We start from the raw sequence: 18332 nt of genomic DNA, 5'->3' as shown, positions 1-18332 counted from the left end.
AGAAGCTTTAAGTCCCACAATATCAGCTTCAAGAACAGCTACTTCCCTTCAACCATTCAGTTCTTGAATCAACTAGCATAACCCTAATCACTGGAGTTTAGCAGCACAATGAAAGCTTTGATCATTTTGCACCAAAATGGGCTTCAGGGTTCTTTGTTTTAATTGTGTTCTTTCTTGTCAAAATAGTGTTTAACGTGTTTGTTTCATTTTTTTGTGCTTAAGTGATGCTATGTGCCTATGGTGTCACTGCAAGTAAGTTTATCGTTGCGCCTGTGCACACATATGACAACAAACTCAACTTTGAGCTTCACCTTTTTGGTAAAATGGATGTTCTTCCAAAACGTATCTGAACAGGTTCTCCCATACTGTTCAAATAGATGATTGTCCTCTTCTGAGCTTCTAAATTTTGAACATTTGTTCCAGAATCCTAAAATTTCCAAGACATTCTCAAAATGATTCAGGTTGATCATAAGAGTCTGCTTTCTACTGATTTTAGTTTTATTTTCTATTCATTGTTCATTCGACATTTTGTTTAATCTTCTATTTAATTAGAACCCTTCAAATACGTCTTTAGCAGGATCTTGCTTCAAACATTTTTCACACACTATATCAAAGATTGACATATATATGGTTACAGCAATTGAGGCTTTATAAAGCACTGGTGAGGCCTCACTTGGAGTGTTGTGAACAGTTTTGGACCACTTTTCGAAGAAAGGATGTGGTGATGTTGAGAGAGTTTAAAGGAGGTTATGGAAATGACTCCAGGATTGAAAAAACTTGTCATATGAAGAGCATTTGATGGCTCTGGGCCTGTAGTCATCGGAATTCAGAAGAATGAGAGGTGTCCTCATTGAAACCTGTCAGATGTTGAAAGACTGTGACAGATTGGATGTGGAGAGGATATTTCCCGTGGTGAAGGAGTCTTAAGACCAGAGGACACAGCCTCAGAATAGAGGAGATGAAGAGGAATTTCCTCAGCCAGAGAATGGTGAATCTGTGGAATGTGTTGCCATAGGTGGCTGTAGAGGTCAAGTCATTGGGTACATTTAGAGCAGAGGTTGATAGATTATTGATTAGTTAAGGCATGAAGGAGACAAGGAGAAGGCACAGACTGGGTCTGAGACAGAAAATAGATCAGCCATGATGAAATGGCAGAGCAGACTGATAGATCAAATGGCCTAATTCTGCTCTTATATCTTATGTTTTTAATGTTTTTATGGTCTTTTGTGTATACCATCTCAATTAACCACGATAATCTTTGCCAAGAAGGCAGCTGTGTCACACATGAATAAGGGAAGAACTAAACTGAATAAGAATTGTTTCATTGACTGGTGAAAGAAAAACATTTAACAATTTCAAAGAGCAAGGCTTAGACAGAGCTAAATTTAGGGGAGACAGCAAACCAGTGGGGCTTCCTTATCAAAGGCTACATCTTTACAATAACAACCTTCACTATCTTCACAGCAGAGGCAGACGCCGATTTTACGGCAAACCTCTAGTCTCTCCAATTGCCGCAGGGTGAAAATGAGTGTAATGAAGTGATGTGAAGGTGCTATCAGAAATGAAATGGTAGGCATGTCAAAATGACAATACATATTACATGGTCAGAAGAATAAATGGTACGTGCGATAGCTGCGGGTGTTTTCAATAGCTTTCTACAAGTATTTTCTTAAAGTGAATCACGAGAATTAGTTCCAAATCAATGCAGATTAATTGCGTGCTCCAAGCATCCCCTTGCATGAATAATGCTGTATGTGCATTAGATTTTAAGGAAAGAAACGTGTACATATACTGTAGGATCGGTCTACGTCTGCGGGTTCGAATTTCACGCCGAAAGTTTCCAATGTCAGCCGCAGAAGTTGAAACCAGCCGATCTAGAAATGTAGTATCTGTTTGCAGTGGTAAGGATTTTAATCTTCTTGTGGATTATTTCATTCTTCGAAGCAATAGTCTTAAAATAGAAGTCACATATGATTTTCTATTTGATTTGTAGTACGCACTTGTTGTACTGTATTATGCTGATTAGAGTTACCAAGGTAGGAAATTATCGCGATGGTTTTTCATTGGTTCGCAGATTTGCGGTTTAAACTTCCGAAATGCAAAGCAGAATATTAGGTCACATTAATATTTTAACACCTGCAAGGGATTAAACACAAAACAGTTTAGTATTCTCGTGACTGTTATATTCTTAATTCGCATTTACAATATCTCACAAGCGCAAACAGTAAACAGTGGTGTGGAAGGTTAACTTTTATTGATTTTGCACAACCAAACCTGTGAGTAAGGACGCCTTAGGCAGTGGAGTTGTTGTCAAGTCCAAACACAGTATCTAGCTCCGTGGTTTAGCGAATCCAAAATCTAAAAAGAATGGGTACGGAAAAAGCGACAGTTTGATCGTAATGTTGGTGCAAAATGAATGCAGCAGGTTATATGAGCGTTTATAGTACTCTTCAGCGAGCACGGTGTGTGGCTTAGAAGTAAAAGCAGCTTGCAAACTAATTTCTAGACTTTAAAGGCGGTAATGTTTTCAATTCTTTCCAATCAAACTAGGCGAATGAACTCGAGTTGCATAGATATTTTCATTAATATTATTTGATATATATTTTAAAATTATATATATTTCCATTCCATGGTTTTCGTTTTCCTGAACTGCTTTTTCAAAATTTTCATTTTCATTCATTTCTATGTCTAGGGGGTTGGGGGTGGGGGGGGGGGGGTCAGGACTTTATGTACCTGACGAGAAGCTACCAAAAGAAAACGATGTTAATTTAGGATTGTCACTTATCTTTTAAACCATTACCGCTGTCAGTGGAATTTATTGGAAGAGAGATTGAGTTTCTTCTACTTAAGACTAACCTAGAACTGGTGCACTTATCCAAATTACAGAAGTCAGGCACCATCTATGGAGGGGAAAGGGTTAATTATTCAGGTAGAAGAATTGAAGATTAGAAGATTAACATGATATTCTTGTCTAATGAAGGGATTGTTAGTCGTCTAAAGAGATTGTTCTTCTCCGACTTCATTAAGGCTGGATCTAGTAATGTAACCCTTACTAAAATACACCAGAATGATGGGGTGGTACTGCCAGTACAGCCGTATGTTTCTTTGGGCAAAACACTGGACACTCTTTAGTAAACTAGTGAGTATAGATATTAAGACGCTATTTTCTGACGGATTATTCAGTTCCAGTGAAATCGATCATTCTGACATTCGTTATCATGTGATACTTATTAGTATTTAAATTGGCGATATTCCTTGTTAGTTATACTTTCTGCAATAAATCCTGGGCGTATGCACTGTAAAGCTTGTTTTTCAACTAAAGTATTCAAAGGGAAAATGTATTTCAAGTATGAAGGCAGTTATGTAACTGACTCAAGAATGTACTCAAAAAAAGTTGTTAAATGCTTTTTGTAAATACCGCTGTAATTTATGCATAATACAAAAGGTTTATTTTCGTGCTAGCGTCCTCGTCTTTACACAGTACAGCACTGTGGGCATTCAATATACTGATTTTGAAGTACTGGACTAATGAATCGAGTTTTCTTATAGAAACACAGCGGATATTTAAGAAAAACCCGCAAATGCGCGTCTAATCTTAAATATTTTTTCATTAACTCTTACTTTCATATTCCAATAAAAGCTCCACAATAATTGCAGCAAATCTTCAGTGAGCACAATGTACTAACGACAGTGAATGATGCCTTCTTGCTACCCGTCATTTACATGACTTTACCAGGCCCACAGATTATTGAAAATATTCGTCATTAACCTGTAAAGTTGCGCAACGCGGCCGCACTCTAATATTGAAATCAAATACTACGCATAGAATAATAATTATGGGTATTTATTTTCTGTTTTACTACCTAAGGCGCCATCATTACTGTGGTTGGAACAGGCTGAGCACATCTGGGGGGAAAATCTTGCTTTTAGGCTTACTCAGTCTTGCAGACGTAGTAATACATGAACTTGGAAAAACGTCGTGTTAGAATTTAACTGCTCGAACCAAACCGTTCAATGGTTGCACCAATGTAAAGATATGCCTGTTCTCTCAGGTGTGCGAACTTTTGTAATACTCCGCAGCTTTTTTAATAGATCATTTTTAATGACTATTTTCATAAATATTACCTACAACAATTCAGAATGCATTTATAAACCATATCATCTTCTAATGCAGGTAGAATGTTCTGTCACTTTTGCCATTAGAATTGAGATTGTAGTGAAAGTGAAATATTTGCTGTCCGATGAAACAGGTGTGTGAAAGTGTAGAGCAAAGGACACATCCACAGCTTTTTAGACAGAGCAATGATGTTTACTATACAAGTATTTGCATACGATAAGCAAAGACGCTACCGAATATAATTTTTTTGGTTGTCACAGGAATCTCTTAAATTTTAGCGAGACTAAATTTTTCAGGTTCTCGTCAAACATTGAATTGGGTTATCACTTCGTCACAAATTTCCCAAATTTCTGTAAGGAAAAATTTATTTTAGTAAAGTTGGTTAATGCATTTTGCAGCTAATGACAGAAGTGTGGTTTGTGGTTACGTTCTCCACTATCAGAAATGAACAAAAACAACAAGAAATGGTATGATCAACTGGATTAGGGGCCATGTCAACATAAGGCAGTTTACAGGAAACCAACAGGACTGAATGGAATGCTGATATTACGTCTCACCTTTGAGCAACGTTACTCTACTGGCTTCAACGAAAAGAATTACCAGCTAGTATATGAGATTAGGATTATAGCCCGCTCTCTACAGAAGAAACACAAACAATAAGAAATGTGGTGGACCCTTGTACTGTCCTCTGATTCAGTAAGGCCTTGGTTGCAATTTCAACCCAGAGCTATTTCCCCGCATGTGCAACATTTTACTTGATTCGGTAGTATCTGAATATCTATCAGATTCTTACTCAAGTACTAATCTTCCCCAGCCCTCTTGGATAGAGAGTTTCAGAGATTCACTAATATTGGCTGAAAAAAAAAAATTCTCCTCAGCCAAGCCCTTATTCTGAAATTGTGACCCCTCGTTCTGGGCATCTCAGTCAAAGGAAACATCAACCCTGTCAAGCCCATTGAGAAATCATACATGTTAATGATATCGCTTTCCCTCCACTAGAAGTATAACTTTCCCTTGATAGGGAAACCAGATCTGTGCATAATATTCAATATGAAGCAATGCCCTAAATAAATGCAGAAAGTTGTCTTTAATCCTTGTCAATTTTGTACTGCTTGTACAGATGCACAGCGGAGTGTATCCAAACTGGCTGCATCATAGCCTGAAAGTGGTGGATACAGCCTGGTCCATCAGAGGTGAAGCCTTTCCTACCATTGAGCACAGTTATATGAAGCGCTCCCACAAGAAAATATATGCACTGTTTGAAGATAAGCAACCAGCGCATTCCCATCTCGATGGCCACCTCCTGCAGAATCCTAGGATTCAGCTCAACAGGTCAAAGAAACTGAGTGTTTTTTCAGTGCAAGTAATTTTTCCAATACTAATGCTTGATTATTTCTCCTATTTGTAATCCAACTGTGGTTCTCCAATATTTGCATGAGAGTCTCTCTGTAAACCAAGACAAAATACCTAATTTATTAAATATTAAAATATTTATTAAGTACATATATGTCACCATACTTACTTACTCCCCATTATGCCACTGGTGATTATGGCAGCAATGAAGGTCTTCTATCTCCATCTGTCCTTGGGCATCTTCTCTATTGTGCGCCAGGTGTAGTTCAGGGTCCTCAGTTGCAAACAGATACAGTATAGAAGGATTCTTCATTGCTATTTCCATTACTATTTTTTTGACCAGTCAGTTTTGTTAGTCCTGAGCTGAACCGCCCCACCCCCGAACTTGGAGGCTTGGAGGACCAGTGGAGCACTCCTAGTCTTGATTCCACCCTTTGACCTGTTTGGCATGGATGACCCTGACTCCATTAGGCATAATTCTCTGGGTCATTGAGGCACACAGGCCTCCAAACCCTATGACAAGGTTGTGGTCTTCTTGAAGAATGTCACTGTATACAACCCTTCTTGCGGGGATACTCAAAAAATTCATAACAGGATAATAACCATAATAGAATGAATGAAAAACTGCACCAACTTAGGCATTCAACCAGTGTGCAATTTCTTACACTACTTTCTATTCAACACCTTCTTGATTACTCAAGTAACTTGTCTATCATCTTGATTATCATATTATTACTTCCCACCATCATCAACAAGCATATGTTTAGGTTCATCTGTATATTCAAGACATTCTTCCAAAGTATAAAAAGGGAAAAAAGCACTGTTCTGTGTTGCAAATACTAGCAACAATCTATCAACTCAAAAGACCGATTTATACTTTCTCTTTATCAAAGTTCAAATCAAATTTATTATCAAACTACACATATGGCACCATATACAACCCTGAGATACATTTTCTTGTCAGCATATCCAACAAATACATAGAATAATAACCATAACAGAATCAATGAAAGGCTGCCCAACTAGGGCATTCAACCAGAGTGCAGAAGATGACAAACTATGCAAATACAAAAAGAAGAAATAACAATAATAAGTAAATAAGCAATATATATTGAGAACATGAGATGAAGAGTATTTGAAAGTGAATCCATTGGTTGTGGGAACAGTTCAATGATGGATCAATTGAAGTTGAGTGAAGTCAGCCCCTTTGGTTCAAAAGCTGGATGGATAAGGGGTAATAACTGTTCCTAAATGTGGTGGTGTGAGTCCTGAGACTCCTTTACCTTCTTCCTGATAGCAACAGTGAGAAGAGAGCATGTCTTGGGTGGTGTGGGCCCCTGCTGATTGTTGCTGCTTTCCTGCGTCAGTCTTCCATGTAGATGTGTTCAATTGTTGGAAGGGCTTTACCCATGGTAGACTGGGACTTATTCACTACTTTTTATAGAATTATCCATTCAAGGGCATTGGTATTTCCATGCCAGGCTGTAATGCATTCAATACACTCTCCATTATACATATGTAGATGTTTGTCAAAGTTGTAGATGTCTACTGAATCTTTGCAAACTCCTAACAAAGTAGTGGAGCTGACACGCTTTCATTGTAATTGCACTTAGATACTGGGCCCAGAACAGGTCCTTGGAAATATGTCCTACTATCTAATATGTAATCCCAACAAAATCATATTGTGCAGCCATCAGTTCTATGACACCTATCTGATTCAGATATTTTTACCTATTTGTTACAGGAAACACATTGATGAAGTATGTGAAGAAGTTATATTTGCTGGTTTTGCCTTCTGGCCTTTTAATTATATCCTCTAAAACTGAGATTTGTCATTTTCTGCTACATTGACTCTGCCTAGTCACATTATAATCTGTTTTGTTACCAATTTCTTAACACTGTACTGGCAAGTATCTGGGCCATTTTTCTCTCTGTTTGCTATCCCTTCTTTCTGGAGAAAAAATATAGAATTTTAGTTGCATTTTCTATACTTAAAACTCAGATAATTTAGCTAAATAATAGGTTTATGACATTTTGAGATTTTGTTTGTAAGAATGTAAGGATTTCTCCAGGAGAAGTGGGAAATAAAACATTAGGGTGATACAATGTCACTGGGAGAACAGTAGAATGGTTCTTTCATTTTAAGATGACGCAGGTGAAGTTCAGCGATTACTTGCCGGCAGCAAACAAAACTACGAACTACTTTATTAATCATACTTTTTCTGATAAATGATCGCTGCAATCAATAGCCTGAACTTCCCTTTTGGGGATGAACCACCTGCACAACCTGACATTTGTGCAGTGTGAACCGAAGTCTCAAAGGCGCAGGACAGTTGAAGTATGCTGTGTATGGGCTAAGTTGAGGTGACCAGGCCCAGGCATGAGGGCGGGGAGTGAGCCAATGTTTGGTCATTTGGAGTGGACTTGGAGACGATTTGATGCAGCAGACCGAGAGGAGGTGAGCAGAGGCATTGGGGCCCAGGCCCAAGAGTGAGGAAAGACTTGACGTTTGATCGATTTAAGCAGTAAAGCCTGGGCCCGAGAGCATATCAAAGTGGCAGACCTGAGGTCTGGGTGATTTAAGTGCTGGGCCAGATTGAAAAGTTCAGGGTGTGGAGGCCAGCAGCGAGTTATGGGATTGTTCAGCTAGGTGCTCCACAAGGTTTTGTCGAAGCTGCGCTGAGCTGAGGTTGTGGTCTGCCACTAATGGGCTCCTGAATCAGCTGTAGTGGCTGTGGTCTCACTTTCATGAACTTCAATTCTGAATGCTAGTTGATTATTTTTATTGCTTGCATGATTTGTTATTTTTCCCCTGCACATTGGGTGTTTGAGGGTCTTTCATTTAATGGATTCTTTTGGGTTTCTTTGTTTTGTGGCTGCCTCAAGGTTGTACATAGTATACCTACTTTGATAATAAATGTAATTTGATCTTTGAATTTTGATTGGGCTGAGAGATTTGTAGAAGCACTGTTCATGGTAAAGTTGGCCATGGAAATTTATAGTAGAGTTTTCTCATCATGGAATAGCTAATATAGTATGGTATGCATTTGTCCCGTGATGTCTAATGAGAAGATAATGAAAAGTATGTGACAAATCTCTATTATACTGGTAATATTGCTATGGCAACAGATATATTACACAATGAATGCCAACATTTTTAGTAGTTTTCCACAATAAAATGAGGTGGTATGTGAGTAATTCATGACACGGGCAATGAAGAACTAACTTTAACCACAATCATAGTCAATCTACTTGTACAGAGCAGTTCACACATAAACATAAATACTTTGTTTACTCAGAAGGAGCACCTGGTGATAACACAACACTATCAGGAATTCCCCCCCCCCCTTCCCTATTCTTCCATTCCTCATACTGGCTCCCCTCTTACCTCTTCTCTTCTTCTCCCCTGTCTAATACCTCCTCCTCTTTCCTGTCTCCCATTCTCACTCTTCTCTCCTATCAGATTCCTTCTCCTTCACCCCTTTATCTTTTTCCCCTATCACCTCCCAGCTTCATCCCCCTCACCTGGCTTCACAAATCACCTTCTCGTTTGTACTCCTTCCCCTCCCACCTTCTTATTCTGGTTTCCTTTCCAATCCCGATGAAGGATCTTGGCCCAAAACGTCGGTTCTTTATTCCTTTCCATAGATGCTGCCTGACCTGCTGAGTTCCTCCAGCATTTTGTGGGTGTGAACATCAAGAAAGAAACTGGAAGGTGTTAGAAATGAAAAACAGAGCTCACAAAGCACAATCCACCCAACTGATTGCTCAGGAACTTTGGAAAACAACCTTATTTCAAAGCTTGGAGTGACAAATGTGCATTTACCATAAGGGGTTGACTTTCTGGTCTTCATCATGCTTGAATTGAATTAAATTGAAATGACTTTATTACTTACATCCTTCATATGAGGAGTAAAAATCTTTACATTACGTCTCCGTTCAAATATGCAATATGCAACTATAGTAATTTATAATAAATATTATGTACAACAGGATAGTCAATATAACATAGAAATACAGTTGCGTCAGCATGAATTAAGCAGTCTGATGGCCTGGTGGAAGAAGCCGTCCTAGAGCCTGTTCGTCCAGGCTTTTATGCTGCGGTACCATTTCTCAGATGGTAGCAGCTGCAACCAAAAGTTGTTCTGCACCTAGTCATTGATAAACAGATCCAGTCCAGGCTGCACATCATGGCTGAGAAAATACTTCAGCAGAAGATAGCAGACCTACAGCAAGGAATAATCTAAACATTTTCTTGGATGTTGTGCTGCAGATGATGAGGAAAGGAAATTTCCTCCACGAGTAGGGAAGGGAGAGATGCCAGAAGCATTAATGCACATCTCAATGAAAACACTCCTTTTCCCAAAAAAATGCATCAGTCTTTTTCAAACCTTATTAGAGACTTGGTTTCAGACCAGGCATTCTGGTTTTTTGGGTAGTTCAATAAAATGCTTCAGCCACTGCCATTATTCATTCTGAATGGGCTGCAACAAACAGGAAAACTCAAGTTTTGTTTATTAAAAGTCTTTTGACTGATAATATTGCATTCACCTATAAACCCAGTAAATAATGGGTGAATTAAAGCATTTAATTGGTTGGATATATGCTGACTGTGTTATCTGTGGTTGAGTTTTTCATCTTCATAGAGAGACCCTCAGAATCACAGATGACTCGGCTTCATTCCATGTGATTGCTTTATGTAAGGTGGGACCTGTAGACTACCAATGGTGACAGGAATCTCCTGATGGAATAGATAGGTGGGTAATTTTTGAGGTGGTGCACTCCTTTCATTATTTATGTGGGCTTCTGTGTGCTCCTAGTGCATATTTTCCCAGATTTCAGTGCCATCCAGAATGTGCCTTCATCATCATTATGAGCCAGAGATACCCAGGAGTCAGTGTAAGTATGCACCTTTTACAAGGAAGCATTGAACTTACCTGTAAATATTTTCCAATGACTGCCTAGTGACGTCTTCCCATAGACAGGACCCAGAATGGAAAACTGACTGAATGTAATTGGAGCTTCAGAACTAGATGCATTAGCCTGGGAGAGGAAACTGGTATTGGCTCCCTTAACCTTCCAGTGGTTTCGAGCAATTTCTACAGTCAGTGCTGCTGGCATTTCTCCAGATTTGATATGCAAACTGTATACAGATGAAACTTCAGGAGTCCTGCCCAGCAGATTACATACACTGCAGCAAAATTAAGGCTATGATCTTCCAACATATTTTTCTTCTTATGGCTGAAGTTTATGGTGTTGCTTCAAAAGTAAAAGTTAATTTCAACATCAGTGCAACACACACAATATGCTGGTGGAACGCAGCAGGCCAGGCAGCACCTACAGGGAGAAACACTGTCAACATTTCGGGCCGAGACCCTTCATCAGGACTGTTGTTGTTCAACATCAGTGCCTGCCTTTCTGAGAAGTCGGCCTTGTGACATGGGATGTAGTTAATATTTTCCATAATTTCAATATAGGGCATTATTGTCAGAGAGCATGTGTTCTGTAATGGGAGCAGTTTTGTGGAAGATATTTGTTTTCTTGACACTGGATATTGCATATATGACAGCGATTGAAAATCTGGTTGAATGCTGCCATAACAACATCTCATTCAACATAAGCAACACCAAAAGACGAAGAAGCTGGATGCTCAAGAGACAGTCCTCATAAGGCAGTTGGAGGCAGAGAGGGACAGTAACTTTAAATTCCTTGGCTTCATCGTATCAGAGATGCTTTTAAGGAATCAGTACATAAGTGCCATCACAAAGAATGCAAAAAAAGCACTTTTCTTTTCTCAGGAGCATACGTAGACTTGTTATGTCCTCTAAAACTTTGACAGACTTCTATAGATTCACAGCGGAGAGTATCCTGACTGGTTGCAACATGGCCTGATATAGAAACACCAAAGCTCAGAAATGGAAATGCCTATAAAAGGTGATGGATACAGTCCAGTCCATCAAAGGCAAAAAACTCCTCATCATTGAGCATATTTTCAAGAAGCACCCCCACAAGAAAACAGTATCTGTCATTAACAAACCCTATTATCCAGGCCGTGCTGTCCTCTTGGAGTACCTCTTGCTTCTTAGGCCTTGATTTTTAGTTGGGTAGAGTTAAGAAACTACGTGTAAATTTACTCTGATGGGAAGGCCTACAGGCCTCTGAACAGTAGCCTAGATGTGGGAAACAAATTACAACAGGAGATAGAAATGGCATGTAAAAAGGGCAATGTTACAATGCTCATGGAGGATTTCAATATGCAGGAGGATTTGGAAAATCACGTTGGTGCTGGATCACAAGAGGGAGATTTTATAGAAAGCGATGAGATGGCTTTTTAGAGAAGCCTGTGCTTGAGCCCACAAGGGGAAGGGCAATAAGGGATTTGGTGGTGTGTAATGAACCAAACTTGATTAGGGAGCTTAAGGTAAAGGGACCCTTAGAAGACAGTGGACACAATACAAATGGAACTCACCATTAAGTTTGAGAGGGAGAAAATAAAATCAGATGTATAACTGTGGAATAAAGGGAGTTACAGGATCATGAGAGAGGAGCTGGTTAAAGTTGATTGAAGTGGATACTAGCAGGGATGACTGCAGAACTGTAATAGTGGAGTTTTTGGGGACAATACAGAAGATGACAAGATAGATAGATCCCAATGATGAAATATTCTAAAGGGAGAATGAGGCAGCCATGGCTGACAAAAGAAGTCAAAGTCAGCAAAAAAAAAACAAAAGAGAAGGCAAATAATCTAGCAAAAGTAGTGGGAACTAAGAACATTGGGCTTTTAAAAATCAAAAGAAGATAGCTAAAAATCCATAAGGAGCAAATAGATGAAACATGAAGGCAAACTAACCAATAATATAAAAAAAACCAAAAGTTTGTTTTTCAGATATATAAATAGTCAAAGAGAGGTAAGAGTAAATATCAGACTGCTAGAAAATGACGCGAAACGGGCAGTAATGTGGGACAAAGAAATGGTGGATGAACTTAATAAGCATTTTGAGTCAGTCTTCACTGTTGAAGACACTAGTTTATACCAGAAAGTCAAGAGTGTCCAGGGACAGAAGTGAGTGCAATTGTTATTACTAAGGAGAAGGTACTTGGGAAGCTGAAAGGTCTAAATGTAAGTAAGTCACCTCAAGCAGATGGACTACACCCCATGGTTCTGAAAGAGATAGGTGAGGAGATTCTGGAGGCATTAGTAATGATCTTCCATGAATCACTAGACTCTGGAATAGTTCCGGAGGAATGGGAAATTACAAATACCTCGCCTCTCTTTAAGAAGGGAGGGAGGTAGAAGATAGGAAACTATAGACCTGTTAGCCTGACTTCAGTGGTTGAGAAGTTGTTGGAGTCCATTATTAAGGATGAAATTTTGGAGTACTTAGAGGTACATGATAAAATAGGCCAATGTCAGCATGTTTTCCTTAAGGGGAAATCTTGTCTGACTAATCTGCTGGAATTTTTGAGGAAATAATGAACAGGATAGATGAAGGAAAGTCAGTGGAGGTTGTTTGCTTGGAATTTCAGAAGGCCTTTGACAAGGTACCAGACTTGAGGCTGCTTAACAAGGTACTACAGGAAAGATACTAGTATGAATAGAAGATTGGCTAACTGGCAGGAAGCAAAGGCTGGGAATAAAGGGACTTCTGACCTTTTTCCAGTTGGCTGCCAGTGACCAGTGGTGTTTTACACCATTTTCAGTGTAGGGACTGCTTTTTTCATATTATATGTCAATGATTTGGATGACAGAACTCATGGCTCTGTGGCCATGTTTGCAGATGATATGAAGATAGGTGGAGGGTCAGTTAACATTGAGGAAGCAGGGAAGACAGAGTGGGAAAAGAAGAGAGAATGGGAAAAGAAGAGGCAGATGGAATGTAGTGTATGGATGTGAATGGTTATGCACTTTGGTAGAAAGATTAATTGCCTAGACTGTTTTCTAAATGGGTCAAAACTTCAAGAATCAGGGGTGCAAAGTGACTTGGGAGTCCTCGTATGAGATTGCCTAAAGATTAACTTGCATGTTGAGTCATTGTTAAGGATCGATGTTATTTGAGCATTCATTTAAGAGAACTAGAATATAAGTGCAAAGATGTAATGCTGCGGCTTTATAAGGCCTATGACCACACGGAGCATTGTGAGCAGTTTTGGGCTCCTTATCTAACAAAGATGTGCTGGCATTGGACAGGATCCAGAGGTGGTTCACAAGAATGATTCTGGGAAGAAAGGGTTAACCCATGAGGCGTATTTGATGGCTCTGTACTCGCTGGAGCTTAGAAGAATAAGGAGGAGTCTTATTGAAACCTATCAAATATTGAAAAGCCTAGATAGAGTGCATATGGAGAGGATGTTTCCTATACTGGGTCAGGGAATAGAGGAATGTCCATTTAGAAGAGAGATGAGGAGGAGTTTCATTCGTTGCCAGAGACAGCTGTGGAGGCCAAGTCATTGGCTGTATTTAAAGTAGAGGTTATAGATGTCAAGGCCCTCCTAAATGAAATCTTAAAACTGCTCGTTCTAGTGGGTGTTGCTTGCCTCTCTGAACCCCTAAGTTCACCACATTTTTGGTTCAAAGCAAGTTGAGATAGTGGTGATTTGAAATGTTGGTACCAAATAATTCACTTATGTCATGGCCACAGCTGGTTACTGATCTATTTTTGGAACTTCCAGTTCCCATTATTCGTTTAGGCCACAGATTTTCTAATAATCCTCAGATGTATGCAGAGTTGTTTAAGTTCTGTTCCTTTGATATACAAAAGGATATTGAGGTGTAAGTCCATAACCCTGTAGAAGTAATAACACAAGTGGATCGTAAATACAACAGATGCTGGAAATTTTGAACAGCATACGCAAAATACTTGATGAACTCTGCAAGCCAGGCAGCATCAGTGGATGGGTTTAAACAGTGGACGTTTTGGGCCAAGACCCTTCATCAGGATGGGAAAGGAAGAAGACAGAAGCCAGAATAAGAAGTTGATGGAAGGGGAAGAGTACAATCTGGCAAATGATAGGTGATACTATTTGAGGAAGAAGGTTGGTAGGTGGGGGAGGGGCATGAAGTAAAATTCTGGGAGGAGTTGGGTAGAAGAGTTAAGTGAATGAAGAAGTAATATGTGAGGATAGTGGACTATGGAAGAAGGGGAAGGAGGAGTGGTACTAGAAGGACTTTATGGGCAGTTGAGGAGAAAAGAGAAATGGTGAGCAGGCAGCCAGAATAGGAAATAGAAAAAGAAAAGTGGTGGGTGGGGGGGGTGGGCAGAAGGGTTGCAATTACTAGAAGTTAGAGAAATTTATGTTCGTGTCATCAGGTTAGAGGCTAACCAGACAAAGTATGAGGTAACACTCTTCCAACAAGAGAGTGACCTTATCATGGCAGTAGAGAAGGCCAAGGACAGTTGGAATATAATGGGAAGTTGGAGTCACAAGTGGACAGTGTGACAAAGAAGGCATACAGCATACTTGTCTTTATTAGTTGGATCTTTCAGTATAAAAGTTGAGAAGCCACATTGCAACAACTTAAAACTTGACAGAGGTCACATTTGGAGTATTGTGATTAGTATTTTGTGTCAGTCTTCACTATGGAAAAAACACCAGCAGCATGCCCGAAATTTGAAGATGTCGGGGGACAGAAGTGAGTATAGTCACTATTACTAAGGAGAAGGTGCTTAGTAATTATAGGTCAGCTAGCCTGACCTCAGTGTTTGGCAAGATGTCACAGTCTGTTATTAAGGATTAGGAAGAAGGCACGTGATAAAATAGGCCTAAGTCAACAAGGTTTCCATTAAGGGAAATCTTGCCTGACAAATCTGTTGGGATTCTTTGAGGAGATAATGAGCAGGATAGACAAAGGAGAATCAATGGATGTTGTTCATTTAGATTTTCAGAAGGCCTTTGACAAGGTGCCACACATGAGGCTGCTTAACAAGATAAAAGTCCATGGTATTACAGGAAAGGTACTAGCATTAGAAGATTGGTTGACTGGCAGGAAGCAAAGAGTGAAAGGCTGGCAGTGACTAGTGGTATTCCGCGAAGGTCAGTGTTATGTCCACTGCTACTCATTTATATGCTAATTATCTAGATGAACAAAGTGATGGCTTTGTGGCCAAGTTTGTGGATGAAACAGAGATAGTTGGAGGGGCGGGTAGTGATGAGGAAGCAGGAAGTCTGGAGAAGAACTTAGATGGGCAAAGAAATGCAGTGGATGGAATAGTGTAGGGAAGTGTATGGTTATTCGCCTTGTTAGAAGGAATAATGGCATAGACTATTTTCTAAAATGGGAGAAAGCTCATAACTTGGAGGTGCAAGGTAACTTGGAAATCTTCTATAAAGGTTAACTTGTAGTTTGAGTCAGTCGTACAGAAGGCAAATTAAATGTTGATATTCATTTTGAGAGGACTAGGATATAAAAGCAAGTATGTAAAACTAAGGCTTTATAAGACATTGTTTAGACCCTGTTCAGAGTACTGTGAGCAGCTTTGGCCGCCATATCTAAGAAAGGATGTGCTGACATTAGAGACAGCACAGAGGAGATTCATGAAAATTCTCCTAGGAATGAAAAGATTAATGTATCAGAAGTATTTGATGACTCTGGGCCTCTACTCTCTGGAGCATAGAAGAATGAAAAGCCTACTGGATACTGAAAGGCCTAGTATAGAGGGCATAGATAGGATGTTTCAAATAGTGGGAGAGTATAGGACCAGAGGGCACAACCTCAGAATAGAAAGACATACCTTTAGAACAGAAATAAGGAGTAATTTCTTTAGCTGGTGGTTAATTTGTGGAATTCATTGCCACACACATCTGTGGAAGCCAAGTCATTGGGTACTTTTAAAGCAGAGGTTGATAGGCTCTTGATTACTAAAGGTATCAAAGGTTACTGGGAGGAGACAGAATGGGAGTGTTGAGATGAAAAATAAATCATCTACGATTGACAGGTGGATTTTTGATGGGCCAAATGACCAAATTCTGCTCCTATTTCTTACAGTCTTATTGTTTTCTCATCACTAAGTTACGGGCAGACATTTAGCGCAGAAGAGATTCACCAAGCTGCTTCCTGGATTAAAGCATATTAGCTGCAAGGAGAGGTTAGACTAATTATGTTTTTTTGAGTGTTGCAACCTGAGGGGTAACCTGATAGAGGTACATAAAATCATAAGAGGCACAAATAAGTCAGTCTTTTTTCCCAGAGTGGCAGTGTCAGATACGTTTTGGCCTGAAGCATCGACTGTACTTCTTTCCATAGATGCTGCCTGGCCTGCTGAGTTCCTCCAGCATTTTGTGTGTGTTGCTCAGATTTCCAGCATCTGCAGATTTTTTTCTTGTTTGTGTCAAATAATGGCCAGCATTGATTTAAAGTGAGAGGGGGAAAGTTTAAAGGTGGTTTCTCAGGCAAGTTTTTGGCCAACACTTTGGGATTGCAAATGGATGAGTTTTGCAAGGTGGATAGAAAATTTCAAAAGCATATCTTATCAAATGAGCTACATTAATGTAGTGACATGACCAAAGACAATGTTATGTCAAAATTCTAAAACACTTCCAGCATAGAAAAGAAATCCAAAATAGTTTTTAGCATAAAATATTAAATGAAAATATTCACAGATGGTAATTAAGTAATTACGCCTGCATATGGGGTAAGCTATCTGTGCCCATTTGAGAAGTACGACGAGTGACACAGGTGCACTAATGTGTATTCGTGGCACTGTATCACCTCAACTACAGTAAAAGCCAATAAAGGCAGCCAGATTTCAGTGAAGTTGAAAGCGAATCTAGAAACGGTGATATAGGTACCCTGTGAAGTAAGAACAGGAGCGGTTCCCACAGAGGGATCTGGAGCATATCATTCCACTCTGAGTCCTGACTTTAATTTATGTCGATCAGTTTGCCGATTTAGATGCATTGAGGAAAATAAGCATTTTTTTAAAATCTGACTAGTAGAACTGCTTTTAACTTAGATCTCGCAGGATTACTCGGATCATCGGTTTTTGTAACAAAATACACTACCATCACATTTTGTAACCTCACGTTCCAAGTACTGATTGGAAAGATTACGAATGGTTTGCAACCAGCCGTGACCCCGGGTTATTCTATATGCCGCTGCCGAGGGGTGGGGATTTGTCCTTTGCACGTGCCATGTTCTTACATATCGTTCTTGCAGCCAATCGTTTCATCGAATGTTCACAGAGTTTAATAACTCTGTTTCAACGTCTTGTGACTGACAGCAAAAGCAGGTAAATACTGCAAACTTTTTTTTTGAGAGGGGTGGGGTGGGGTGGGTATATCATTTGGAAAGCTTTATTTTTGGTGACTGAACTTGAACTGTGCCTACTCCAGGAACACAGGCAAACCAGCAGGACATGAGTGCTCCAGCTGCCGGCTGCGAAACTCCAGCTCCAAGTCCTCTCAGTCAGCCCGTGCCATTGTCTGAGCTGGAAATCAAACACACAAAGGTGAGTGCGGCTTCACGAGCGTACAACTAGCCCCCCTCACCCCTGCCTTTCCCATCTGTGACCTCAGTGAAATCCAACATCATGTACTTTAACCCAGAAGAGCCCCAAAATAAATGCCGGGTTTATAGACATTGCTATGAGCGGAAAACAAATTTTAGTGATTAATATAGAGGTGGCATTTTATAATGGGGCGGGAAAAAAAAACCAGAAGGTGAACGTTCAGACTTCTCGCAGAACTGAGGCAGTTGAAACAACCTGTTGAGATTAAAAGGTGGTCAACCGGCCTGGCGAACAATCCTGTCACGCCGCTATTATCAAGCGGATTTACTAATAACGTCCTCAGCTTGCCGCAATCTTTAAAATAAAATTATTTGGATGCATCTGTGCAAAACGCCAGACAATCTGGAATCTTGACC

General features: G+C 39.7%; 1 protein-coding gene across 3 annotated transcripts in view; it reads left to right on the top strand.

Moving 5' to 3' along the window:
• Nucleotides 1-1732: 1732 nt before the first annotated feature.
• The window catches only part of LOC140740571 (aldehyde dehydrogenase 1A1-like), a 74936-nt gene continuing 58336 nt past the window's right edge, over nt 1733-18332 (top strand). For 2 of the 3 annotated variants that reach the window (XM_073069852.1, XM_073069845.1), the window contains exons 1-2: nt 1733-1901; nt 17801-17916. In XM_073069852.1, the coding sequence (XP_072925953.1) occupies nt 1739-1901; nt 17801-17916 (279 nt within the window). In that variant the 5' untranslated portion in view covers nt 1733-1738. Of the gene's footprint in view, nt 1902-17582; nt 17698-17800; nt 17917-18332 lie in introns of those variants that run through there. The other variant, XM_073069861.1, reaches the window with a different exon arrangement.

This window comes from Hemitrygon akajei, chromosome 2 (genome assembly GCF_048418815.1).
Source record: "Hemitrygon akajei chromosome 2, sHemAka1.3, whole genome shotgun sequence".
In the NCBI taxonomy this organism is placed as follows: domain Eukaryota; kingdom Metazoa; phylum Chordata; class Chondrichthyes; order Myliobatiformes; family Dasyatidae; genus Hemitrygon; species Hemitrygon akajei.
The sequence above is the reverse complement of the archived record's forward strand: the minus strand, read 5'-3'. Positions and strand labels throughout refer to the sequence as shown.